Genomic DNA, 21189 nt, shown 5'->3' on the forward strand with positions numbered 1-21189 from the left:
AAGAGGGGCAGTGGGAGAGAGAGAGAGAGCTCGACCAACTGAGCCACTTAGGCACCCCTAAATATCCTTTTTAAAAGGACCTCTTAATGGGGCACCTGGCTATCTCAGGTCAGGAAAGCATGCGACTCTTGATTTCGGGGGTCATAAATTTGAGACCAAGTAGGGTGTAGAGATTATTTAAATTTAAAAAATAATAAAATTTAAAGGACCTTTTAAGAAAAAACAAACCAAAAAGTCACCACGCTTGGACACTTGATTCTCTGACCTGTTTACATTTCGCTGCATTTGAAAGGACAGGAGATGGCGCCAGAAGGCAGTGGCATGCGTTAGATTTAGCCCACCCCACCACTTCCCCGGGTGAGGAATGAGCTGGAGAGAGAAGTGGGAATTAAAGGTGTCAGAGTTTAGTAGCTACTGAGGTGAAGGGAATGCGGGGTGGGGTGGATTTTGTTTTAACATAAGGGTTCTCTTGACACTTACTCCAAATTAGCTTAGTGACAACAGAAATATCCATAGTTCAGCCAAAGATCAAAATAAAGGCAAGTCCCTGGAGGACGGTGTTTGCCTAGAAAACAAGGCCTTTGTCTATGTGGGAAGCACAGAGCCTGGAAAGGCTGCTCACTCAAGTCGGAAGGTGCTGATTTGGGACTAAGACGTTTTTGTGAAACAATGTTTATTTCTGTAGGCAAAATCCCAAATCCCCCCAAGCAGTGAAACACTTCCCTGCAGCAATCACACACCCATTTTAAATTAAAATTTTTTAAATGAGGGGCACCTGGATGGCTCAGTCAGTTAAGTGTCCGACTTTGGCTCAGGGCATGATCTCAGGGTTCATGAGTTCGAGCCCCGCATCAGGCTCGTTGCTGCCAGCTCGAGCGCACTTCAGATTCTGTCCCCCTCTCTCTCTGCCCCTGCTCTGCTCGCATGCTCTCTCTCAAAATATAAAGATGTAAAAAAATGCTTTTAATAAAAAAAATTCATAAGACAACCAGGAGGTGGCGCAGGGCAAGACACACTATCGGCCTTGGGAGGCTGAATCACGCTGGAAGGGAACTCTGTCCTGGCAGAGGTCATTCTGTCTAGGCCTGTTCTTTCCTACCATGCAGTAGATGTCTCTGCTTTTCTTCTTTTTTCTGTTCCTCTATGTTAACTATCTTGATTCCCAGGAAGTCTAGTTTATACTTTACGCTTTTTCTTCTTCTTAGAGGAAATGAGTGGGGCTTTGGGGGAACCTCAAAACATAAAACGCTCCTGTGAGGGAAAAATAATTGAGGGTGATGAGAAAATTCAAAGGAAATGACATCTGCAAAACAGTTTTGCTTTGCAGATCAATCACAGGGGACAGAAAGGCACGTGGCTCCTGCCTCGGCAGGCTCTGATGATCCAGCACATGCATTATTCTGATTGTTTGGCTCTTATCCTGCTCCCTTATTTAGTTCCTGCTCCCTTTGTTTTGGCTTTTTCTTGCTCCTTGGCAGGAGCGATGAAAGCAGAGGGAGTTCAAATGGGTGCATCCTCAGAGCTGGGGACTCTGGTGAAGGGCATGGAGGAGAAAGAGGTGTGAGTGTCTGGCTCGAAATTATCTGTGCGTTTCACATTCTCTAATGAGGGATTTAGGATGTACATTCCAATCAGGATTTCCAGTCCCATGAGGAAACAAGCACCAGCCCACATTCCTGAGACCCAGCAGCCTCTGTGTGCTCTACTCATCCAGCTCCCCTGTGGCAGATTTCACTCAGTCCCACAAGTCCTGCCACAGCCCTTTGTTGGGCTGGAGGGAAGACCCTGGGCCCCTCTTCCAACTAGATCACATGGTTTCTCTCTGCTCCCTCCCCTCCCTTTCTCTGGAGTCTTTTTTTTTTTAGGGTGGTAATGATTGTTTCTGAGGTCTCCCCACCTCTCCTCGTGCCCTGGCCTCCCTGCCAGGGGTCAGTGTCCTCTTCAATGACAAAAGCCGTCCTAGATCTGGGCTCCCTGGGGAGGGAGGTGGCTGGGTCTGGCAGTTGGAGCCGCTGTCTCTCCATGGTGCTGCTGCAGCCCCTCCCCCGCTGGGCACACAAATGGGCTTTATACAGCAAACAAAACCACCCCCCCCACCCGGCCACACAGGCACGTGGACCCAGGCCTCACCGTGGGAAGGGGGTGGTGACAGGCACAAGAGAAAGAGATCGCTCCAAACAAGTTCTCTTGCCTCACTTCTCTTCTTTATTTTCCACAAGCCAGGTTTTAGCCCTTGACTTCCTACCCTCCACCTGCACCCTGAGTCCCCAACTCCTTCTGGTCACCTATCTCCAAACTCTGGACTCAGCTCAAATTCTGCAGGGGACTGGGAACAGGTCTTCCCACCCTGCCCTATGCCACCCAGGGAGTCGCTCCTCAGAGAAGCCAGATGGGAAATGAGAACCCAGGGTCCCCCTGAGGGGGCTGGATTGGACCCCCAAGCCCTCCTTCCAAGCCCCAGCCCACTCCAGGGGACACCTATCTGGACAGTGCCCATAAGAAGAGCAGAGGAATGAAGAGCTCACCCCAGCTGGGCTCCTGAGCCAGGGCCAGGGCTCCCGTGAAGCCACTACCCGCTCCAGCTCCGAGCAGGGCCATCCTGCATGCCTAATCGGCTATTTAAGGAGCTGTTCGCCAGCAACCCGGCAGCACCCCCCCACCACGTACACCCGTCCAGAGCCACCTTAAAAGCGGGAGGCAATTGTGAAGTCGCTGGCCAGCAAGTGGAGTGAAGACTGTAGAGGTAGATTTAAAAAAGAGAGGCGGCGAGAGATTTGTCCTGGGGACCCAAAACCCTACGGTACCCTACTGAAAACCAAATCCCCTGGAAGCCCACAGAGACCCAGAGAACGCAAGCAAAAAAGAGATAAATACATCCAGCTCAGCTCCAAGAAACTCCTCTCTCTCTCTGTCCCTCCCCACTTCCTTCTCTCTCCCTCCCTTCCTCCCTCTCCCTTTCTTTCTCTCTCTCTCTCTCCCTCTCTCTTTCTCTGTTTCTACCTCTCTCTCCCTCTCCCCCCAACTTTTTCTGCCAACCCTAGCCCTCTAGTCCCCAAACTCCCAGTACCTGCTTCTTCTGGGGATACCATGTTGTTCTTCACTCTCCTGCTGGAGGTGATTTGGATCCTGGCTGCAGATGGGGGTAGGTACATCTGGATGTCTGTGTGTCTGTCTGTGCTGGTGTCCACGTGCCGCCAGGCTCGCTTAATGGGGGAAGGGAAGAAATGTAAAAGGAAGCCTAAGGGGCTAGTATAATAGGCTCGGGATGGGGGGAAGCGAGAGGAGTGGGGAGAAGGGCACTTTCCATCTCCCCCCTTTGCCTGTACAGCCCTGCAGTTAGTGGGGATGGGGGGGAAGGGTTGGGGAGCTAGCTGGGGAGCAGAATGTATACACACATTGCGCGAATCTCCTTACAGGCTACGGATTCTCTCCGGAGCTCTTTGCCCCGCTGCCCTAGTCCCAGGCAACCCTCCTGGCCTCATCTATTTCAGAACTCCCCCAATTAGGGAGCCAAGGAGGCAGAGAGTGAAAAGATAAAGGACTGATGGGGGTTGGGGGCATATCTCTACACTTCCTCATTAACTCAGATGCTTATCCCCAACTATGAACCTCATGGCCAATGTCCCCTCCTGATTCTATGGAGTGACTGGTTTCCCAGTTTCTCCCTGAAAGCAGTAGCAATAATAAAGGCTGTTGACCCTTTACAGTTTGCAAAGGACTTTCAGAGGCTCCCAGGAGATGAGAGGACTTTTGGGAGAACAGGCCTAGGTGCTTCCAAGAGTGTCCTCAGGACCCCTACCCCTCATTTTTGTGTTTGCTTTGCCATATGCCTATGCTATGTATGCCTACCTCAGTATCCAGGACATAGTAGGTGTGTAATTAAGATCCCTTGGAAGAGCAAGGGGCAAGGTGGGGGGGGGGGGGGTGTCTAGAGAGCAGAAGGAAAATGCAGGGAGGGTGACAGGGTGAGGAGCCAGCCAAAAGGAGGGTTGGAAAGTGCATCTGAGGGAAATAAAAAAATAGGGAAAAGGAAAAAGAGGTGAAGAATTAGCAAGTTGAGGATTTGGTGGGAGGGGAAGGGCAAGGCTACTGGCCCAGCACAGAACCAGGGAATTCAAGTTGTCTGAGTGTCCCAAGGAGCTGGTGAGACGTTGCTTTCCGCCCTTCCTTGGGCTGCTTTTCAGAGTTGTCTGAACCAAGGGATGGGCCAGAATGAGAGCCTGAGGATGAGATCAAGGATATCTCAGAAGTCTGAAGAATTTAAGGGGATAAGAGAGAGAGAGGAAGGAATTTAGAATTTTTTTCCAGAGTTTGAATTTGAAGTAGCAATTTGAATAATGCAGAGAAAACCTGAAGGAAGGCCTTCTCTCTCTCCTTGAAGCGGTTTGGTCCTGGGTGAGGCTGGACCATCAGACCCCCAGCCTTTCAGCCTGGGACAGGATTGCACGAGAGCCTGGCATGTGACCCAGCTGGCAGCTCTCTTTTCCACATACAATGCTTCGTTTTCAGTCTGTCTCTGCCAGCCTGGCTGCCTGTGCCCACCCACCACCCTCAGTGTGGCCTGGACCCTGCCCTGACTCCTGCCTTCCCTAGCTAGCCATCTAGGGATCTAGGGAGCAGAGGCTCCTGGCAATGGGGAAAGTTTCCTTCAGAGCTACCGGGACCAAAGGAAGAACTTGAATGTTATTTCACAGCCAAGGGCCTCAACGTGTGCAATGCTTCAAAGCAAATGAATAATGTCCCTTCTCCCCTCAGTAGCAGCACCCCCCCCCCAACAACTGCAACCTTTTTTCCCCTCCCCTTGTTCTAGTCCCTTGCTTCCAAGCCCTCTGTCCACACCCTCACCTCACCCCAATCTTCTAAGCGTGGGACTGGCTTGGCCCAGGCTCAGAAAAGTGAGGGTGGGGGCAGGGTGCCCATTCGGGTCCAGGTTAATTTTAGGCTCTGGGCTCGATCTACGTGTTTCTCCTCTCCCTGCACTCAGCACGCACCCTTACAGCCCGGCTGGTGATTTTAAATAGGCCCCCCGACCTTTCCACCGAGGTGTCGGGTTTCAGGGCTTCCTCTGGGAAGTGCTCCGGGCCGGAGGGCGGAGAAAGAGCGGCGGGAGGTGGGGAGGGAGGGGAGCGGGGAGGACGCGACCCCGGCTGAGCGGTCTGCAGCCCCGCTTTCTCTGCCTTGCAGGTCAGCACTGGACATATGAGGGTGAGAGCAGAGCCCAAAGCCCACCGCCATCCCTTTCACACTGGGACCTCTTCACCTGCCAGGAAGACTTATGTCGAGTGTGTGGGGAGTTCGTTCCCTTTAGTTTCTCAGCCCAGCTCCTCCCTCCCGAGCCCCCACCCCCACCCCCCGGCCCTTGTTTTCCGGGTCGGACTCCCAGACCCGATTCTAACTGCCGGATCCCGTACCTCCTGATTCAGAAAGGCTGGGAAACCGGGTAGGGAAAGGAACACTGAGCCTAGCTGCCAATTTACTTCCTGGCTCTCTTTCCGACCTCATTGATCCTACCTGCATCTGAAATTGGGACAGAGCCTGAGGTCAGGGGTGAGGAAGAGGCTGGCAGCATAGTTTGTGACCCTGGTGGAGGTGGATTTCATCCCTTTGAACTTCTGACTAACGACTGAATTCCAGAGTCAAATGCAAGGTCCAGTGTGAGAGCAAGAAATGAATTGTGGGAAGTCAACCGAAAGAATGGTATCCCCACTTATTAGGGGCCCCCACGGAGACTTGCTCTTTCGAGGATCATTTTATTTCCCGGGCCATCCTGTTTCTGCTCTAGCCCCACCTCTCCAGGCACGCAGGCTTTCCATCCACCCCCTTTTCCTCCCATTCAGCTTTCTGGTCCCCAAACTGCTGGTAAGTAAAAGCCGCTGCTCTCCACCTATCAGGAGAGCTGGGGAGTCATCACAGCCTGGGGGCAGGGGAAGCGTGCTGCAGCCTCAAGTCTAGCAGGGACTCCTGCCTCACCTAGCCTTGCACAACTGGCTAGGTTGCCTGGGTTGGTAGGGGAGGGTTCCAGAAGGGTGGCTGGGGCTTGGAGAGCAGGACAAATGTCTCTGGTAATCCCCACCAGGCCCACATGGTCAAGACCATTGGCCAGCCTCTTACCCTGAGTGTGGAAGCAATGCCCAGTCCCCCATCAATATCCAGACAGACAGTGTGACTTTTGACCCTGAGCTGCCCACTCTGCAGCCCCATGGATATGACCAGCCTGGCACTGAGCCCTTGGACCTGCACAATAATGGCCACACAGGTAAAAACTCAGGCTCCAAGGAGGTGCAAACTCCAGTTCCAATCTTAGGAGTCAGGAGAAAGATGCATTCTAACTTCCAAATTCTTAGAAGGCTTCATCTATAAATTTGGAGATGTGACAATGGTGATGAGACTCCTACAGCCTCATCAAGGGTGGGGAGTGAATGTCTACATTCAAGCTCTAAGGATGGATTGGTATCATAGCATGAATTGGATCCTCATTGAAAAAGGGGGACATATGCTAGAAAAGCAGAACTAGGTGCTACTGGGGGACGGAGGCAGAAAAGGCTGGCCAGGTCTCCCAAGGAGCAGTGGCAATGGGAATGTGTCCGCATTCCTCCACCAACCCTGACCTTCTCTCTTTTCCTCACAGTGCAACTCTCTCTACCCCCTACCATGTATCTGGAGGGATTTCCCCGAAAATATGTAGCTGCCCAGCTCCACCTGCACTGGGGTGAGACAGGATCCCTGGGGGGATCAGAGCACCAGATCAACAGTGAAGCCACAGCTGCAGAGGTACCGGGGAACAAAGCTTGGGCTAGGACACAGGGACAGGTATGGTCGGTGCCCAGGAAAGGAAGGATCTGGAAACTGGGAAAAGTCATACTTGGGGGATAAGGCCAACCTTTGTGGGAAAGTTTTAGGGCATACTGGAGGTGGTGGTGGTGGTGGTGGTGGTGGTGGTGGCAGCGGCGGCTAGGGTCAAAGCCTTTAGGAAGGGGTAGTGGAGAAACATTATGTGATTTAATTCCCTTTCCCCCCCCTCAGCTCCACATTGTACATTATGATTCAGATTCCTATGGCAGCTTGAGTGAGGCCGCTCCAATGCCTCAGGGCCTGGCTGTCTTGGGCATTCTCATTGAGGTGAGTGGCCCTCAGTCTCCCCCAGGGCTCTCTCCACTCCCTCTGCACCCCTCAGTCCTATTCTGCCCATGTCTGTTGCTCTCCCTCCCTAGGCTAGTCAGCAACCCACTGTGACCATTTGTTCTGTATGTGAACGTCTTACTCCAAATGTGGACCTATTCCAAACTCTCCCTTTCCAGGTGGGTGAGACTAAGAATCCAGCTTATGAACACATTCTGAGTCACTTGCATGAAATTAGGAATAAAGGTGAGCTTGTGAGATTAGACTTCAGGGACACTTCCCCAAAAAGGCCAGCAAGGCCTGGGATGACAGTGAGTTAGGAACCAGGGGGTGTCACCTCTGGAAGCCCTATCTAGGTAAGCTGGGGGCCAGCGAGGAGAGCAGTCCTAGCCTGTTCTCCTCCAGATCAGAAGACCTCAGTGCCTCCCTTCAACGTGGGAGAGCTGCTCCCCCAGAGGCTGGACCAGTTCTTCCGCTACAACGGCTCACTCACCACCCCACCCTGCTACCAGAGTGTGCTCTGGACAGTATTCAACCGAAAGGCTCAGATTTCCATAGGACAGGTAAGTGGTGAAGAGGTGAGGCAGGGGGCGCCTGGGTGGCTCAGTCGGTTTAAGTGTCCAACTTCGGCTCAGGTCATGATCTTGCGGTCTGTGAGTTTGAGCCCCGCGTCGGGCTCTGTGCTGACAGCTCAGAGCCTGGAGCCTGCTTCAGAGTCTGTGTCTCCCTCTCCCTCTGCTGCTCCCCTGCTCTCGCTGACTATCTCAATAATAAATAAACGTTAAAAAAAAAAAGAGGTGAGGCAGCAGAGACCTAGTGGTAACCTCAGACCCTCTCCCACTCCCCAAAGTGAGTGACACTTCTCCCCTAATCCCACTCTTCTGCTCCTCAGCTGGAAGAGCTTCAGGAGACATTGTTCTCCACAGAAGAGGAGCCCTCGAGGCCCCTGGTACGGAACTACCGAGCCCCCCAGCCTCTCAATCAGCGGACAGTCTTTACTTCTTTCATCCAAGGTGACTATACAGGGCTTGGAAAGGAGATGGGAAACTGGGGGACTCCGTGCCAAGAACTTAGGGAGTCCCTGGGAACAAAAGGAAGGATAGGAGGGGAAGCAGTTTCTAGGACTTGCTTAGACTGGGAATGCTTCTACCCCTGAGTGCCAGGTGATCTCCCCCGCAAATAGAGGTAGAGTGCTGTTCCCCACTGGGATGGGGAGCTCAGGTCACACTGACCCAAGTCTTCTTCCCTTACAGTGGGATCCGTGTATACCACAGGTAAGCCGGCCCCGCCCAGGTATGAAGAGAGGGAGGCCTGCTCCACAAAGAGGGAGGGAAAGGCTCAGTATCTGTGGGAGTTCTAGAATGAATGACACTTTCCATCTTCCTCCCAGGCGAAATGCTGAGTCTAGCAGTGGGAATCTTGGTCTGCTGTCTCTGCCTTCTGCTGGCTGTTTATTTCATCGCTAGAAAGATTCGGTGAGGTCCTACTTTCCATTCCTTCGGTCCTTCCTTTTCTACCGAAAAGCACTCTATTCCACCTCTAATCTGTTTCACCTAGGACACTAGTCATTTCCATGAACTATTCCCCCTTCCAGGAAGAAGAGGCTAGGAAACCGGAAAAGCGTGGTCTTCACCTCAGCACGAGCCACAGAGGCATAGACTCCTTCTCGGACATCATGGATGCCTTCCCCTCATGCCAATCAGGGAGCTTCTAAAATGAGGGGCAGGGACTGGCCAGAAAATACTGTAGAAGTAGTGGGCAGACACCCCTCCTTCCTCCAGACAGCCCCTCCCGAGAGGCATGGACAGGCTCTCATTCAAGGAGTAACAGCAGAGCCCACGGCCTCTCAAATCATATAGATCAGGACCATCCCCACATTGACAACGCAGAGGGCAAATTGTGTTTATTAGCAGGGGAAGTTGGGGATGCGCCCCAAAGTCCTCTATCCCCTTGCCTTTATGTCCCTTTCCCTACATGTCGTGCAGATTCTCCCCTTAGGAAAAAGAGTTGCTGCTGTTGGGGTTATATTTTTTTGCTCAATATATCTGGAAATTAAAGTTTCTAACCCCACCCCTGGCCTTACCTTTGGGGCTCTTGAGAGGAGTTCCTTAATCCCTCAGGTGGCAGAGGTGTGCAAAGGACAGGGGAAAAGAAGCAGGGGTGAAAAACTCTTTTTACCCCAGTCCTGCGAAGGGAGGTCCACTTCTGGAAAATGCTTAACCCAAAGTTTCTGACATATGAGACCACCAGCCCAGGTTTTTACCCTTGTACCAAAGCCATGCTGGAGGGGATCAGAGGTTGCCAGGGTGGGAAAGAGGTTGGGTAAGAGATGTGGGAGGGCAGAAATCTCAATAACATGTTATCCCCTCCCTTAAAAGCCAAGTTCCCCCACAATTATAAATTCCTTTTTATTAGTCAAAATCACAATCACTTTGATTAAAAGGATGGGATGTGCCATCCTCAGCAGAAAATGATACAGTTCATAGAAAACCTCCCCACCCCCCCTCCACACCCCAATTAAAAACTAGAAAAAAATCTGCCCTCCTTCCCTGTGATGTCATGGTAGTCTGACTTCTCCAGGGGCATTGCCGCTCCGGAGTGGGCCAGCTCACCGCAGCACCCTCCACTTCACCTTGGGGAGGGGAGGGATGCTGGTGGTCTAGGAGGTGAAAACATTAGTTCCAGTAATACCAGTTTCCCAAACATGCACTTCCTTCCTTTCCCCCAAGGCCCGTGACCAAAGGGAAAGGTGGATAGATAAGCCCAGCCATGAAGAGTAATTTGAGGAGAGAAAAACAAAACAAAAAAAAAAAAAGGCAGTTTGGGGTCTTTATCACATCAAAAATGGTTCCCCTCAGACCTGAGAAAAAGACCAAGATGCCCAGTCTGGGGAGGAGGTACTGGGAAACTTAGAGCTCATCTACCCTTGAGCCTCCATTAATCTCATCTCCACAGCAACAGCTAAGCTAGGTCCCTTTTCTTGGCAACCTGCACTGTCCAGAACTGGAGATGGAGAAATACAGGGCGAGGAGATCAGGAGGGCACCCCAGGCCTAGGGGCCCCCCCAGGTTCCCTCAGTCCTCGGGTGGGATGCGCAGGGCAGAATACACCATCACCCGACTGTCCTCCTGCCGTCGGCCTGCAGAGGGGAAGGGGGGTGAGTCTTGCGCAGGGTGAGAGCAGAGCACTGACACATGGGGAGTCCTGGACAACAAGGGGGTCCCCAGATGGTGGGGATAAGTGCAGATTCAAACCCACCAGTCACTGACTGGCTGAACCCAGGCTGCTCCTGGTAAAGCCTAGAGACTAAAGGTCACAAGTGGACAAAGCAAAACCCTGAAGGTGGTGGGATAGACCGACGAGGAGGAGACAGAGAATGGTGGGTAAAGGACCCGGGCTAGGGCTGGGCTCAGTCATGGGCAGTGGGCAGGTAGGTGGGATCTGTCAGGCGATCAGTCCAGGTAGTCAGTCCTTACACGAGAGGCTGCGCTGGATACTTCGGAGGGACCCTCCAGCTGTGATGAAGGCCCAAAGCCCCATGGAAACAGTGACTGCATAGATGGGCAGCAGGCTGGCCTCATACCAGGGATTCAGGAATGTCTAGGGATGGAGATAAGAGTAGAAATGAGTTTAGCTTCTCTCTCTGCCTAATCCCCAAACTCTCTACATGCCTTTGACCCAAACCTCCCCGCAGGTAGCTCACCCAAATCCCCTGATCCTTCCCTTCAGAGCACCAATATTTTGTGGTTGAGGACTTTTGATTTTCAGCTCCCTCAGAGGTTTCTGCCCTCTTGCTCACCTCCAGCCATTCGTATTACAGTTTGACTAATCCATTCAAACTCCCAGAGGATACCCAGGGCAGGTTACACAATTGATGCTGAGATGAGAGTCTTCTAAACACTAACCTTTCTGCCTCCTCCCTAGATATGTTTTAACATGTTAAGAAGTGAGAATAGATCTCCCTTCCATCCTGCTGACCATTAAATATTTTTCTAACTCAGGCCCCTGTCCCCAACTCACCAGTCCCGAGGTCAGTAGGTGACTCCCGACTACCAGGCCCAAAGCCCAGTACCGTCTCCTCTCACAGGCATCAAAGAACACAACTCCCCAAAAGGTATGGAGCAGGATAATGGCTGCTGTCAGAAAGGCTGCAGGGAGGGAGATGGGAATGAGATACATGCCTCATCTGCTCCCAGCCTCCTGAGATGTTGAGCCAAAGAAGTCTCCCAGGGAGGACCAATAAATCAGATCGGGGCCAGGGATGGATGGGGCATGAAGGCAAGGCAGAAAGCAGATCTTACCTGAAGTCAGGAAGTAATAGGGTGAGTCTCCATGGATCCCAACCACACCTGGCCCAAGTGCATCAGCCAAAATATTGATAACAGAGAAGACACCACTGATGATACCGAAGGAAAGACCAGAAACTGGGGGGAAGGAGGGTCTCATCAATGTCAGAGATCGCTGTAGCCTGATTACCAGTGATCTCGCCCCATTCCCAGTCACAATTCCCCCACACCTACTCTCCCTCCAGACCACCTCTCCTTGGAAGTCAGGGATGAAGGGGAAAAAAGCAGCCCCTTGGAATATGTGCATGTTTTGACTTCCCTGGGAGAGGGGGGTGTCCAACCCCCTCCTCCAGTCCCTCTCCCTTGGCTCACCATAGGCCATCTGGCGGATGGAGATGGGTGATCTTCCGTCCTCACTCAGCGATGCTAACCCCTCATCTGCCTTCCTGGGGTGGGGTGAGGTGGGGTGGGGTGGGGTAGGGTGGGGTAGGGGAAACATGAGGAAAGGCAGGAATGCTCCTTTCCCTTTGACATCCTCCCTTAGTGCCTCCCCTTCCAAACCACCACCCAGGGGCTGCCCCACTTCTCAGAGTGCAATCATCTGCCCTTCTCCCCTCTGGACCATCCCATCTTCTTACTTAAGCAGCTTGTAGTAGGCAAAGCGGAACACCTCCTGTAGAAGGACAGAGACCGCAGCACCAAAAATCAGGAGGCCATACTGGAGCCGGGCATCTGACCTGTCGGTCACATGGACCAAGATGAACCAGACCACAGAGGCCAAGAGCAGGGAGACCAGCCAGAAAAACGCCCTGAGGAAAGACAAGGGCGATCAGACAGGCCAGGGTAGGGAGAGCCAGAGAAATCAAGGAGGAGAACCAATCAAGGCTGCAGCATGTAAAGTGGAAGTTAGACTTCCGGATGGTCTGGAAGACTGGGAGGAGACAGGATAGGTGTCTCCACCAAGGGAGTCTTGTAGGGATCCGGACGCAGGGGAAGGGATAGAAATCTGACTAATGAGTCTTCAGAGCGATGAGAACCAGAATGTACGCGCACAGTAGTAGGGAGAGGTATCCATTCCTGGATCCTCCTTCAGGCCGGCGGAGGTCAGCACACCCCCCTCACGAGTCTTGGCCTTGGGCCTTCTCTGACGTCGCCGGGAGGAGTATAGGAGGAATCTGTGCGATCCCTGGAAGGCGGAAACCAACTGCGGGAAAGGGCAAATCATCTAGACCCCTGACTCGACCCTTTCCAATCTTCACCGCCGACTTGTCTCCCCCAACTCAGGCTCCCAAGCTTGCCCAGCCCCTTCCGGATCTCTTTCTCTCTTTCTTTCTCTCTCTCTCTCTCTCTCTCTCTCTGGCGCCCTCCCGCGTCTTCCCGACCCCCTACTCACCCCGCCACCAGGATGATGACGCGAAGAGGGTCCCCAGCGACAGTGATCAAGAAAAGCGCAAAGGCCGGGCCGAAAGCGACGAAAGTGCATCCGAAAAACACTGCGGCCCCCATGGCTGGGCAGCTGGGGGTGGGGTGGAGGCCTGGCCAAGAGGGGTGGACGGGGGCAGCACGTCAGCTAAGGAGTCTGCTTGGGGTGGCGACGCGACCCCGTGAGGGGCGCGGTGCAATGTCACCCCCGGACCCCAGGGAAGGGGAGGGGGGGACACCGAAACCCCTGATACAGGTCCGCGCGACTTCCTCTACGGAAGCCGAGGAGGGAACAAACCCCGGCCGCAGCACCATGGCCACCTCCCATCCAATCCCCACCCCCCGAAGGCCAATGAAGACTCGGAGGGGGCGGAGCTGCGGGGGCGGGGACGAGGCAGCACAACCTGCCGGGAGTTGTAGTCCTCCTGCCCTACTAAGCCTTCGACTTCGGTCCTGGGAGTGGCTTGAGCTGGTCAAAGGAGGGAGTGGGCCGGGACTGGCCCGGCTTCCTGGGTCCCATTGGACCTTGGCTGCGGCTTCCTTTCGTTATTTTGTGGGGAAGGGTGGTAGCAATTCTGCGTCTTCTTGAAGAGCTGCAGAGCGGGGGAGGGGAAGATCCTGTTGGAACCTAAAGGACAAATACAAAGAAAGCACAGGATAGAGGGTGCAGGGAGATAGGGACGGGTATTGTTCTTACTTGAATGAGAGGAAATGGGCTTGAGCTACTGCCTAAGAGATGAAGGTTAGACTTAAAAGTAAGAGCTCTTTGAACAGACGAGTATAGGAAACATGCAATTCAGTGAGTATACCGCTAATGACGCTTTCATCTGTAATGACCAGAGAGTAGGAAAGACGAAGAGGAGCCTGGAGAGCAATGTTAGGAAGGAGGTCAGATGGGATTCGGTGTTAAGATTCAGAGTTGAGACTGTTTGTAAAAAGCAATTAGAGCTATGGGGTTGAAGAAAAACGACAAGCACCCCCGCCCCCCAAGTCACACAGTTCCTTTTAGGTCATACTTCCTCTATTTATTTCTGAAAATGAACTTCAGTGGTGTCTTTTCCTCAGGCCAGGGGAAGGCACAGGGGTTGTGTGTATTAGAGTGAAAGAAAATTAAAGTAGGAGAGAAGGGTATTGTAACCTCATTTGGATGGGGGTAGGGCCAGTCTTTAGGGAGGAACGTTTAGGCAAAAGAGTACCAGGATGGGAAAGTGAGGGGATCTGGAATATTGTTTTTGAGAGACTAATCAAAGTACAAAGAAAACAACTATAGAAATTGTTCGAAGAGAATCGGGCTTCCTTTCCTTACTGGAAGTGATTTATGAGTTAATGCATATGGGTACATCCACAGAAGCGTTTTACATTTTTTTCCAGGAAATTCTAGAAAGGAGCTGAAGGAATAGATTGTATAGATTTACATGGAAAATCATCATCATCAAGCAAATCCTCCCCCGCAAAAGGTTAAGATGGTGGAAACATGCTGGCCAGTGCTCAAAACTCCAGTGTGTCTTGCTTCCGAGGCTAGCAGGCCGAGTCAGGAGAAGAGATACGAGAATACAAGTCTTCTCATCTCTCCTTTGAGCTATTCGCACAGCATTTCTAAGTGCTAAGAGCAAACACCAAACCTCTCTTGTCCACAGGTGGTTCCACAGAGACTTTCATAGTGCCTGGCTTATAGTAGATGTTAAATAGATATCTATTAACTTCCTTTTAAACAACATAACTATTCTTATTCCCTCGCCAGTGACCTCTGAATTGCCTATCAGACTGGGCCTAGCATATATGTTACTAAATGCTTCTGAGTTGAACTGAATGAAAATGGGAAATATAAAAGCAGAGAGAAGGGCGAGATGAACTCTATCCCTGTGGATAGAATGAAGGGGGCATAGCAAGTGGGGAGGGGGGCATCTATTCGAGGAAAGAGGCTGTTTCCTCCCTTCTTCCATCCTGTATCCAGAAAGTGGAGAAAGACATGAAGTGAGGTCAGTACTTGCCATAGAGGAAATAACTGGCCTTGGCTGAGAGATTTTTATCAGAAGTACTGCAGCAGGTGCTTTGGGTATCAGACAATGATGTTAGTATTGCTCTTGTATTTCAGAGTCCAAGACAGGCAGAAGAGAGGACATTTTTTCAGTCTAGAAAAAAGTGCTCATCAGTTCCTCTAAAATTTTGACTGTGAAGAAAGAGATTGTGAATAAGCCTGGACTCTAGATAGTGATGGTAAGTTAGGGACCGTGAAAGGGAGGGTGAGCTTTTTGTGAGGACTAGGAGGGAGTCCTCTTCTTCAGAGGGAAGCTTCTAGATAGGCATGGGTTTTGGGTTTTGGTCTGGCTTTTGGTTTGTCTGCTTGCTTGCTTTGGTAGTGTCAGCGGAGTCCTGAATGGATCTAATCTAGGACCGGGGAAGCTCAGTGAACACGTTCACATCAAAATCCACTTTGCCTCTCTCTTAATCTGGGCAGCTCTCTGGCTGACCGGTAGCAACCATTGATCTAGTCAGTCGGCAACTGGGCGGGGAATTCTACTCCCTGGGGAAAAGAGTTGCAGCAGCTTTGGAGGAGGGCAGGAGGCGGGGGAAGTTTGGTGAGAAACGCTGTAATTTCCTTTTTTACTTTCACAGCAATAGTGCAGAATCCAGAATGGATGTCCTCTTTGTAGCCATCCTTGCTGTGCCACTTATCTTGGGTAAGTTCACTCTCTCTCCCTGAGCTTTTGGGCCAGATCTTCTATCATAAGTGGGGTGGGAGAAAAGAAAAATGAGGAGTGGATGAGAGGTGCAATTTAATGGGGAGTAATAACACTCGTTTGTGCCAGAGTCCAGTGTTGGTGCGGGGCGGGGTGGGGGGTAGGGGGAATCTGGAAAGTAGAGCCAGAAGAAGGGGAGGAAAACAGAGTCCTGTCAGAGACAGCTGATGAAGATGGAACCCTTGACACAGGGAGTCCCCACCAAGAGTCACGTCAGCTGTCTATCACCGCAGAGTTGGACAAGAGGGAGAGGGACTACAGTGAGGGTGGAGGAGAGAGGTGGGCTCTTGGAAGGCGGGGCACTCTGATACTAGTGAGGGAAGCTGGGGGATCTTCCTTCCCAGAGGGTTGGAGAAAACCCCTTGTATTAGTAAGGACACAGAAGTAGGGGGTGGCCTTTATGGTAGTGGAGAACTGGCTTCCCCTCAGGGACAGACTCCCAAAAGTAGCTTGGCTCCTTCCCTCCTTTGTTCCCAGTCTGCCAGGTACTCTCATTGTTTCCTTGTCCTCCAGATTTGTGTGTCATTGCCTGGGATTCAGGGAGAGCATTCAAGGAGCATAGGGAAGTGTTTAGTAGGAGGCCTGGAGACCTAATCATGTCAAAGCCACATATTTTTAGTCCTAGGAAGGAAGAAAAACTAATGTAGATGGGTCATTTAGTCCAGCTGACTCATTTGAAAAAAGCGATGGTTAGTGGCTTCTTCAGGGCTATTCCATTAGTCTGCAGCGAATCGGGAACTAAAACCCGAGTCCAAAAGCCTAAAGATGTATGTCTCCGTTCTGTGTGAGACACTGAGGTGAGAAGATATCTCACAGATCTAATATGGTCTGCAGCATTCTCCAGAAGAGATTTGGAGTTCTTCATTTCTGGTATCTCTGCTTCCTACCTTTTTCAGCTTTAGGTCTTATTTTGGGTTTACAGAATGTGAAGAGACACATTTTCTCTCTAGGAGTTCCTGAATTGAAAGGGCACAGAGTCACAAGCCTCAGCACAGATATGGAGCCCCAAAGACTGAGAAGGGTTTAGAGGTACAGGGCCAGTGAGATAGTAAGGCCTTGGAGGGGAGGCAGAAAGCAAAGACATTGATAGAGCTGAGATCAACTTCAGGTGTCCTTCTTTTGCTAAGGAGTTCCAGATGCCCCTTGACCTCTAGTCCTTGTCCCCGTAGGACAAGAATATGGGGATGAAGAAGGACTAGAAGAGGATGATTATTATCAGGTGGTCTATTATTATACAGTCACCCCCAATTATGGTGAGTATGTATGCGTCTCTGATCCCCAGTAGGATGGACAGAGGTTTTGGGGATGCTTAGTTCTGAGACTTTGCCTTTCTCTTTGCAATTGGAACAACTAGATCAGAGGAAATTTGGCTATGAGCAAAGACCTTATCAAGGCTTGTGGCGTTATTTCTCAAGCCAGTGATTTTCAATTCTTTGGAAATGGGTTGAAACAATTTAAAAATTTTCAAATTTGTAAATTATTTTGGATACCAGATTGAAAATATAAATTCAGACACACTCACAAACATTTTTAACATTAAAGTTCATTAGAATTAGATTACACCAGTAAATGTTACAACTTGAGCAAGTTCAAGTATTCGGAGCAATTTCTTCCTCTTTCCATTTCTAGAACTACTGCTACCTTTTTCCTTTGTCACTACTGATTTTTTTCTCCCCCCCCCCCCCAGATGACTTTGGTGTAAATTTCACTGTTGATTACTCCATATTTGAATCAGAAGACAGACTGGTGAGTGACCTCTACATCTAAAAGCATCAGAATAGGTAACAGTTAAAAAGAAAGTGGGCAATGTTGAACTGTAAATGATTAGCAAAAATAAAAATGAGTTAGGTGAAATGAAACTAGGTAGTGGGCCCAAAGCAGATTTGTTAACCACAGGTGGGGAGAATAAAGCCAGAACTTAGTAGGTTTGCTAAGACATTGAGAGGGAGGGGCAGTCCTTGAGTCAAGAGAATTGGTGAATGGAAATGGGTACATAATCCACGCAAACAATAAAGTGGGGAGGACTCCTGAGCTTAAGTCTTGGGCAGTGGGGCATGCAGGAGACAAGGCCTCTAAATAGAGAATCTATGAGGATGTTGGATGGAGGCAATGATAACTCTGTTTCTTGATCCTACTGAGAGCAGAACAGGTTGGATAAAGAGGTAAGGGAAGGAGCAGAAACTACTACCATTAGTCATGAAACAGAACTTACAGACCATCAGGAGCCTGAAACATTGAAACCAATGACAATGGAACCAGTAAGTGGATTGGGGATGGCAGGGTGGTGGGGGGAGTGTATGAGACATCTCTTAGCCCAGGACAGATCCCAGGGCTGGATACATAGAACAGGGGGAGGGCTGGAATAATAGGCTTGGGGGGGGGGGGGCGGGTAAGGAACCAAATAACTAGTACACCAGTGCAGGTGCCCAGCTCAGCTTGGCCATCATACCTTTTGCTGAGATTCAATACTAACCTTGTATTCAGAAAACTGGGAAGATTTGGTGCAGTTAAATTTTAGATCAGTGGTACTTAACGTGTATGAAACCTATGACTAAAGCTGTGAAGGATGCCGCTGCTGATGATGATGAAAAAGAAATCTATGATGTTGTTATTGCCCTGAAAGTATTTATAAAACTCAAGTTTACACTTGCAAAACATTTCAAACAAAATGAAAATGTTTGTAACATTGTTAAATTACATATAAATTTGAGAGCATAGGCAAATTTGAGGCAAGTGTTTTAGGCAGTAGAAGGACAGAGATCAGTACGAGCTGGAGTTGCCTGGAAGACTTTTAGGAGGTGACTATGCTTCAGATACACTTCAAAGGATAGGTGAGCTTTTGATTGGTGGTTAAGTTATGAAAGTATGAAAACAATTAGAGGGAAGAATAGAGAATGAAAGAGCTGCAGGGGTGAGGGGATGGAGCAACCATGCATGTCTAGTGGGTAGGGTATGATTGAAGGAGAAGGTATATGGGAAGGTACAGTGGGAAATTAAGAAAAAACAATTTAATTTACAAGGCTCCTAATATTTGCTTGGTAATTTCACATAGGGCAAGATAGGGCTGAATTACAGGAGAATCTGAAGTGTCAGGCTGAAGTTTGGACTTACAAGCCATGGGGAGCCTCGTAAGTTTTTCAGTGTAGTAAAGATACAGTGAAAATGGTATTTAAAAAAAATTTTTTTAATGTTTATTTATTTTTGAGACAGAGAGAGAGCATGAACGGGGGAGGGTCAGAGAGAGGGAGACACAGAATCTGAAACAGGCTCCAGGCTCTGAGCTGTCAGCACAGAGCCTGACGCGGTGCTCGAACTCAGGGACCGCGAAATCATGACCTGAGCCGAAGTCGGCCGCTTAACTGACTGAGCCACCCAGGCGCCCCTGAAAATGGTATTTTAGAAAAACTATTTGTCTGGTTGTATGCAGGATGCAGTGGAGTGGGGAGAAATGCATGAGACTTGCATCATTCCAGAAACAATCCATTAAAGGTTTGGACTAGGGAAGTAGCATTTTGAATGGAGAGGAGAAAAATAAGAAATATTTTGAAGAAAGTGCCTTGCTTCAGTGATAATTTCAGATGAGCAATAAATGAGGAGAATGTTGAAATAAGTTTCAAATATGGATGTCTGCAAAAATGGCTGACCAAAATGGGACCTGTGGAAGGAAGGTCAGAGTGGTTTAGGACTGAAGTTATAAATTTGGTATTGGACAAGTTGAATTTATGGTGACAGCCCTATGAGGGTGTCCTAAAGGTAGCTGAACTAGGTCAGAGCTACAGTCCTACGTGCAAAGCCACATTTACGGAAGTAGATGAGCTCAACAGAGCCAGTACACAGAAAACCAAAAGGCCAATGAATGTGCCTATAGCTAGTAGAAAGAGGACAAGGAATCAACTGGGAAACTGTGGAAGTGACTGGAGAGGCAGATAGCCAAGTTTGTATTTTAGAATCTAGAAGATTTAATTTAATATAATCAATACAAAGCTACCAAGAGGCCAGAGAAAAGGAGGTCACCTGTAACCCCAAAGAAGAAAGTTTTAATTGAGTGGTTAAGCAAAAGGTTTTTGTGGAGTTAGAGAGGGAGTACATTGTGAAGAAGGGGAGGGAGAGTATAGACCAATCATTTGAGAAATCTGATAATGAAAAAAGAGAAGCAACAGCTAAAAAGGGCAACAGGACCAAAGTGCAGCCTGAATATAATTGACCACAGATGGGAGGAATCAGTAGGAATGGAAAGCTGATTGATGACAAGGACGAAGAAATATTTTAAAGTATATGGTAGGCTCCATTTAGAGTGTAAACTCTTTGAAGAAAGGGGTCAGATCTTAATCACATTTACATCCCCCCTATAGCACCTAACACATTGACTAACACAGTGTCAAGCCCATAACAGATAAAAATGTGCATTCTTGAAGTGAGTTGAAGCTCCCTGGTATGGTCAGGAGGCTGAAAGGCACAGAGGAAAGGACTCCTTATGGTAATGGGGAGGAGAGATGGATTCTTCTGTAAGCTCAGAGGAAAGGAAGACTGAGGTTGGTGTAAAGAGATGGCTATCCTTTCAGAGGGGGAGGGGGATGGTAGGAAGGATGACACTGGCCTACCGTGGGGGGATGTCTGTATTTTAGCAGAGTCCAGATCTGAACGATGCTGTATCCAGTCTGCAGAGTCCTGTTCCCCTTCTCCTGTCCTGGGCCCTCGTTCAGGGGGGGATGTATTTCATGTAGAAGGTGAGAGTGCAGCCACTGGCCTTGGGGGAATCAGTGAACTAATTTTTTTTTATCAGTATCTCTGGCTAATGTTTCCAGCCTGGTCAGTTCTCAGCTACTTAAAAGAAGGATCTCGTTTAGAAAAATCTTATCTAATTTCAAAGAGGTTTAGGAAATGTTGAGGCAGAGACTTTTCAAACAAGAGTCGTTACTTTTTCTGAAGTGGGAGGACTTCAGCACCTTGTACAGCAGAAGCAGATGAAATAGAGAAAACAACCTCTCCAGATTTCCAGTCTGCCTTGAGGAATCAAAGCTGGTTCCAGCCAGGAAGTGGTTCAAGATATGGCGGTTGCCAGAGGGCATAATGGGAGGGGCCTTACAACCTGGCAGAGTCTAGAGGCAAAGTTCAGAGGCTGTAGGGGTGGTGGTTGGTTCCCTAAAGTAAAGCACAGATGGTGGAGACAAAAGGAGGGAAAAGAGGCCTGTACTATAGGGAAGGAATTTAAAATTGGGATTCTAAATAACTAATGGGGGGTGTGTGTGAAGAGATTTAGCAGAGTAAGGAGTGAGCAAGGGAGGGGACACATCTTCCAGGAGACGTCAGGGGGAAATCTAGCTTGGAATCTGAAATATGGGGAGTTTTCTTAGAGGTGGGGGGCCCGGAGGGGCGCTTCCTCAGCCACCTGAGCCTGGTGTTTTTCCCTTTCTTTGCTTTTTTTAGGAAAAAGAAGGCTGCTACAAATCTTTGGATGGGGATTTGGGAAGAGGAATTTGGAAGATAAATAAATGAAATAATCTGGTTACTCTCTACTCCCTGAGAGGCTCTGTTCTAAACTCACAACACTAAAGAGAGCACCAGGATATGGGGGGTAGGAAGGGTAGATTAGAAAGGGTGTCAGCTGGCAAAAGAATGAG

General features: G+C 49.8%; 3 protein-coding genes across 10 annotated transcripts; 2 read left to right on the forward strand and 1 right to left on the reverse strand.

Moving 5' to 3' along the window:
• Window positions 1-2152: 2152 nt before the first annotated feature.
• On the forward strand, window positions 2153-9189 carry CA14 (carbonic anhydrase 14). Of its 7 annotated transcripts, none has more exons than XM_053214745.1 (12): window positions 2153-2800; window positions 3042-3142; window positions 5185-5205; window positions 6077-6256; window positions 6629-6771; window positions 7024-7119; window positions 7212-7365; window positions 7525-7682; window positions 8012-8132; window positions 8373-8393; window positions 8510-8594; window positions 8714-9189. In XM_053214745.1, exons 2-12 carry the CDS (start codon window positions 3088-3090, stop codon window positions 8775-8777), a joined length of 1098 nt encoding a protein of 365 aa, XP_053070720.1. In that variant the 5' UTR covers window positions 2153-2800; window positions 3042-3087; the 3' UTR covers window positions 8778-9189. The 7 variants fall into 7 exon arrangements, with proteins under 7 accessions (XP_053070720.1, XP_053070721.1, XP_026912086.1 ...); XM_053214746.1 differs by having other exon boundaries at window positions 2153-2743; window positions 5185-5282; XM_027056285.2 differs by having other exon boundaries at window positions 2153-2743.
• Window positions 9190-9934: 745 nt separating this feature from the next.
• APH1A (aph-1 homolog A, gamma-secretase subunit) lies at window positions 9935-13108 on the reverse strand. The gene is made up of 7 exons (XM_015084836.3): window positions 12799-13108; window positions 12044-12214; window positions 11778-11851; window positions 11421-11543; window positions 11140-11267; window positions 10596-10719; window positions 9935-10258 (listed from the first exon to the last, which is right to left on the reverse strand). The coding sequence occupies exons 1-7, from the start codon at window positions 12909-12911 to the stop codon at window positions 10194-10196; spliced, it is 798 nt and encodes a 265-aa protein (XP_014940322.1). The 5' UTR covers window positions 12912-13108; the 3' UTR covers window positions 9935-10193.
• Window positions 13109-13279: 171 nt separating this feature from the next.
• Window positions 13280-21084, forward strand: CC1H1orf54 (chromosome C1 C1orf54 homolog). Of its 2 annotated transcripts, none has more exons than XM_015084838.3 (8): window positions 13280-14806; window positions 14923-15044; window positions 15444-15508; window positions 16738-16821; window positions 17256-17314; window positions 17713-17826; window positions 20197-20295; window positions 20996-21084. In XM_015084838.3, exons 3-7 carry the CDS (start codon window positions 15463-15465, stop codon window positions 20290-20292), a joined length of 399 nt encoding a protein of 132 aa, XP_014940324.1. In that variant the 5' UTR covers window positions 13280-14806; window positions 14923-15044; window positions 15444-15462; the 3' UTR covers window positions 20293-20295; window positions 20996-21084. The 2 variants fall into 2 exon arrangements, with proteins under 2 accessions (XP_014940324.1, XP_014940323.1); XM_015084837.3 differs by having other exon boundaries at window positions 13325-14806; window positions 20194-20295.
• The last annotated feature ends 105 nt before the right edge of the window (window positions 21085-21189 follow it).

This window comes from Acinonyx jubatus, chromosome C1 (genome assembly GCF_027475565.1).
Source record: "Acinonyx jubatus isolate Ajub_Pintada_27869175 chromosome C1, VMU_Ajub_asm_v1.0, whole genome shotgun sequence".
In the NCBI taxonomy this organism is placed as follows: domain Eukaryota; kingdom Metazoa; phylum Chordata; class Mammalia; order Carnivora; family Felidae; genus Acinonyx; species Acinonyx jubatus.

Coding starts and splice junctions, on each gene's coding strand:
- CA14 (XM_053214745.1), top strand. CDS start 3,088: ATGTTGTTCTTCACTCTCCTGCTGGAGGTGATTTGGATCCTGGCTGCA. Junction 5,206..6,076: donor TCAGCACTGGACATATGAGG/GTGAGAGCAGAG, acceptor AATCCCCACCAG/GCCCACATGGTCAAGACCAT. Junction 8,133..8,372: donor CTTTACTTCTTTCATCCAAG/GTGACTATACAG, acceptor CTTCCCTTACAG/TGGGATCCGTGTATACCACA.
- CC1H1orf54 (XM_015084837.3), top strand. CDS start 15,463: ATGGATGTCCTCTTTGTAGCCATCCTTGCTGTGCCACTTATCTTGG. Junction 17,315..17,712: donor TTGAATCAGAAGACAGACTG/GTGAGTGACCTC, acceptor TACTGAGAGCAG/AACAGGTTGGATAAAGAGGT. Junction 17,827..20,193: donor AACCAATGACAATGGAACCA/GTAAGTGGATTG, acceptor TCTGTATTTTAG/CAGAGTCCAGATCTGAACGA.
- APH1A (XM_015084836.3), bottom strand. CDS start 12,911: ATGGGGGCCGCAGTGTTTTTCGGATGCACTTTCGTCGCTTTCGGCCCG. Junction 11,544..11,777: donor CATCCGCCAGATGGCCTATG/GTGAGCCAAGGG, acceptor CCTTCCCCCCAG/TTTCTGGTCTTTCCTTCGGT. Junction 11,268..11,420: donor CTATTACTTCCTGACTTCAG/GTAAGATCTGCT, acceptor CCCTCCCTGCAG/CCTTTCTGACAGCAGCCATT.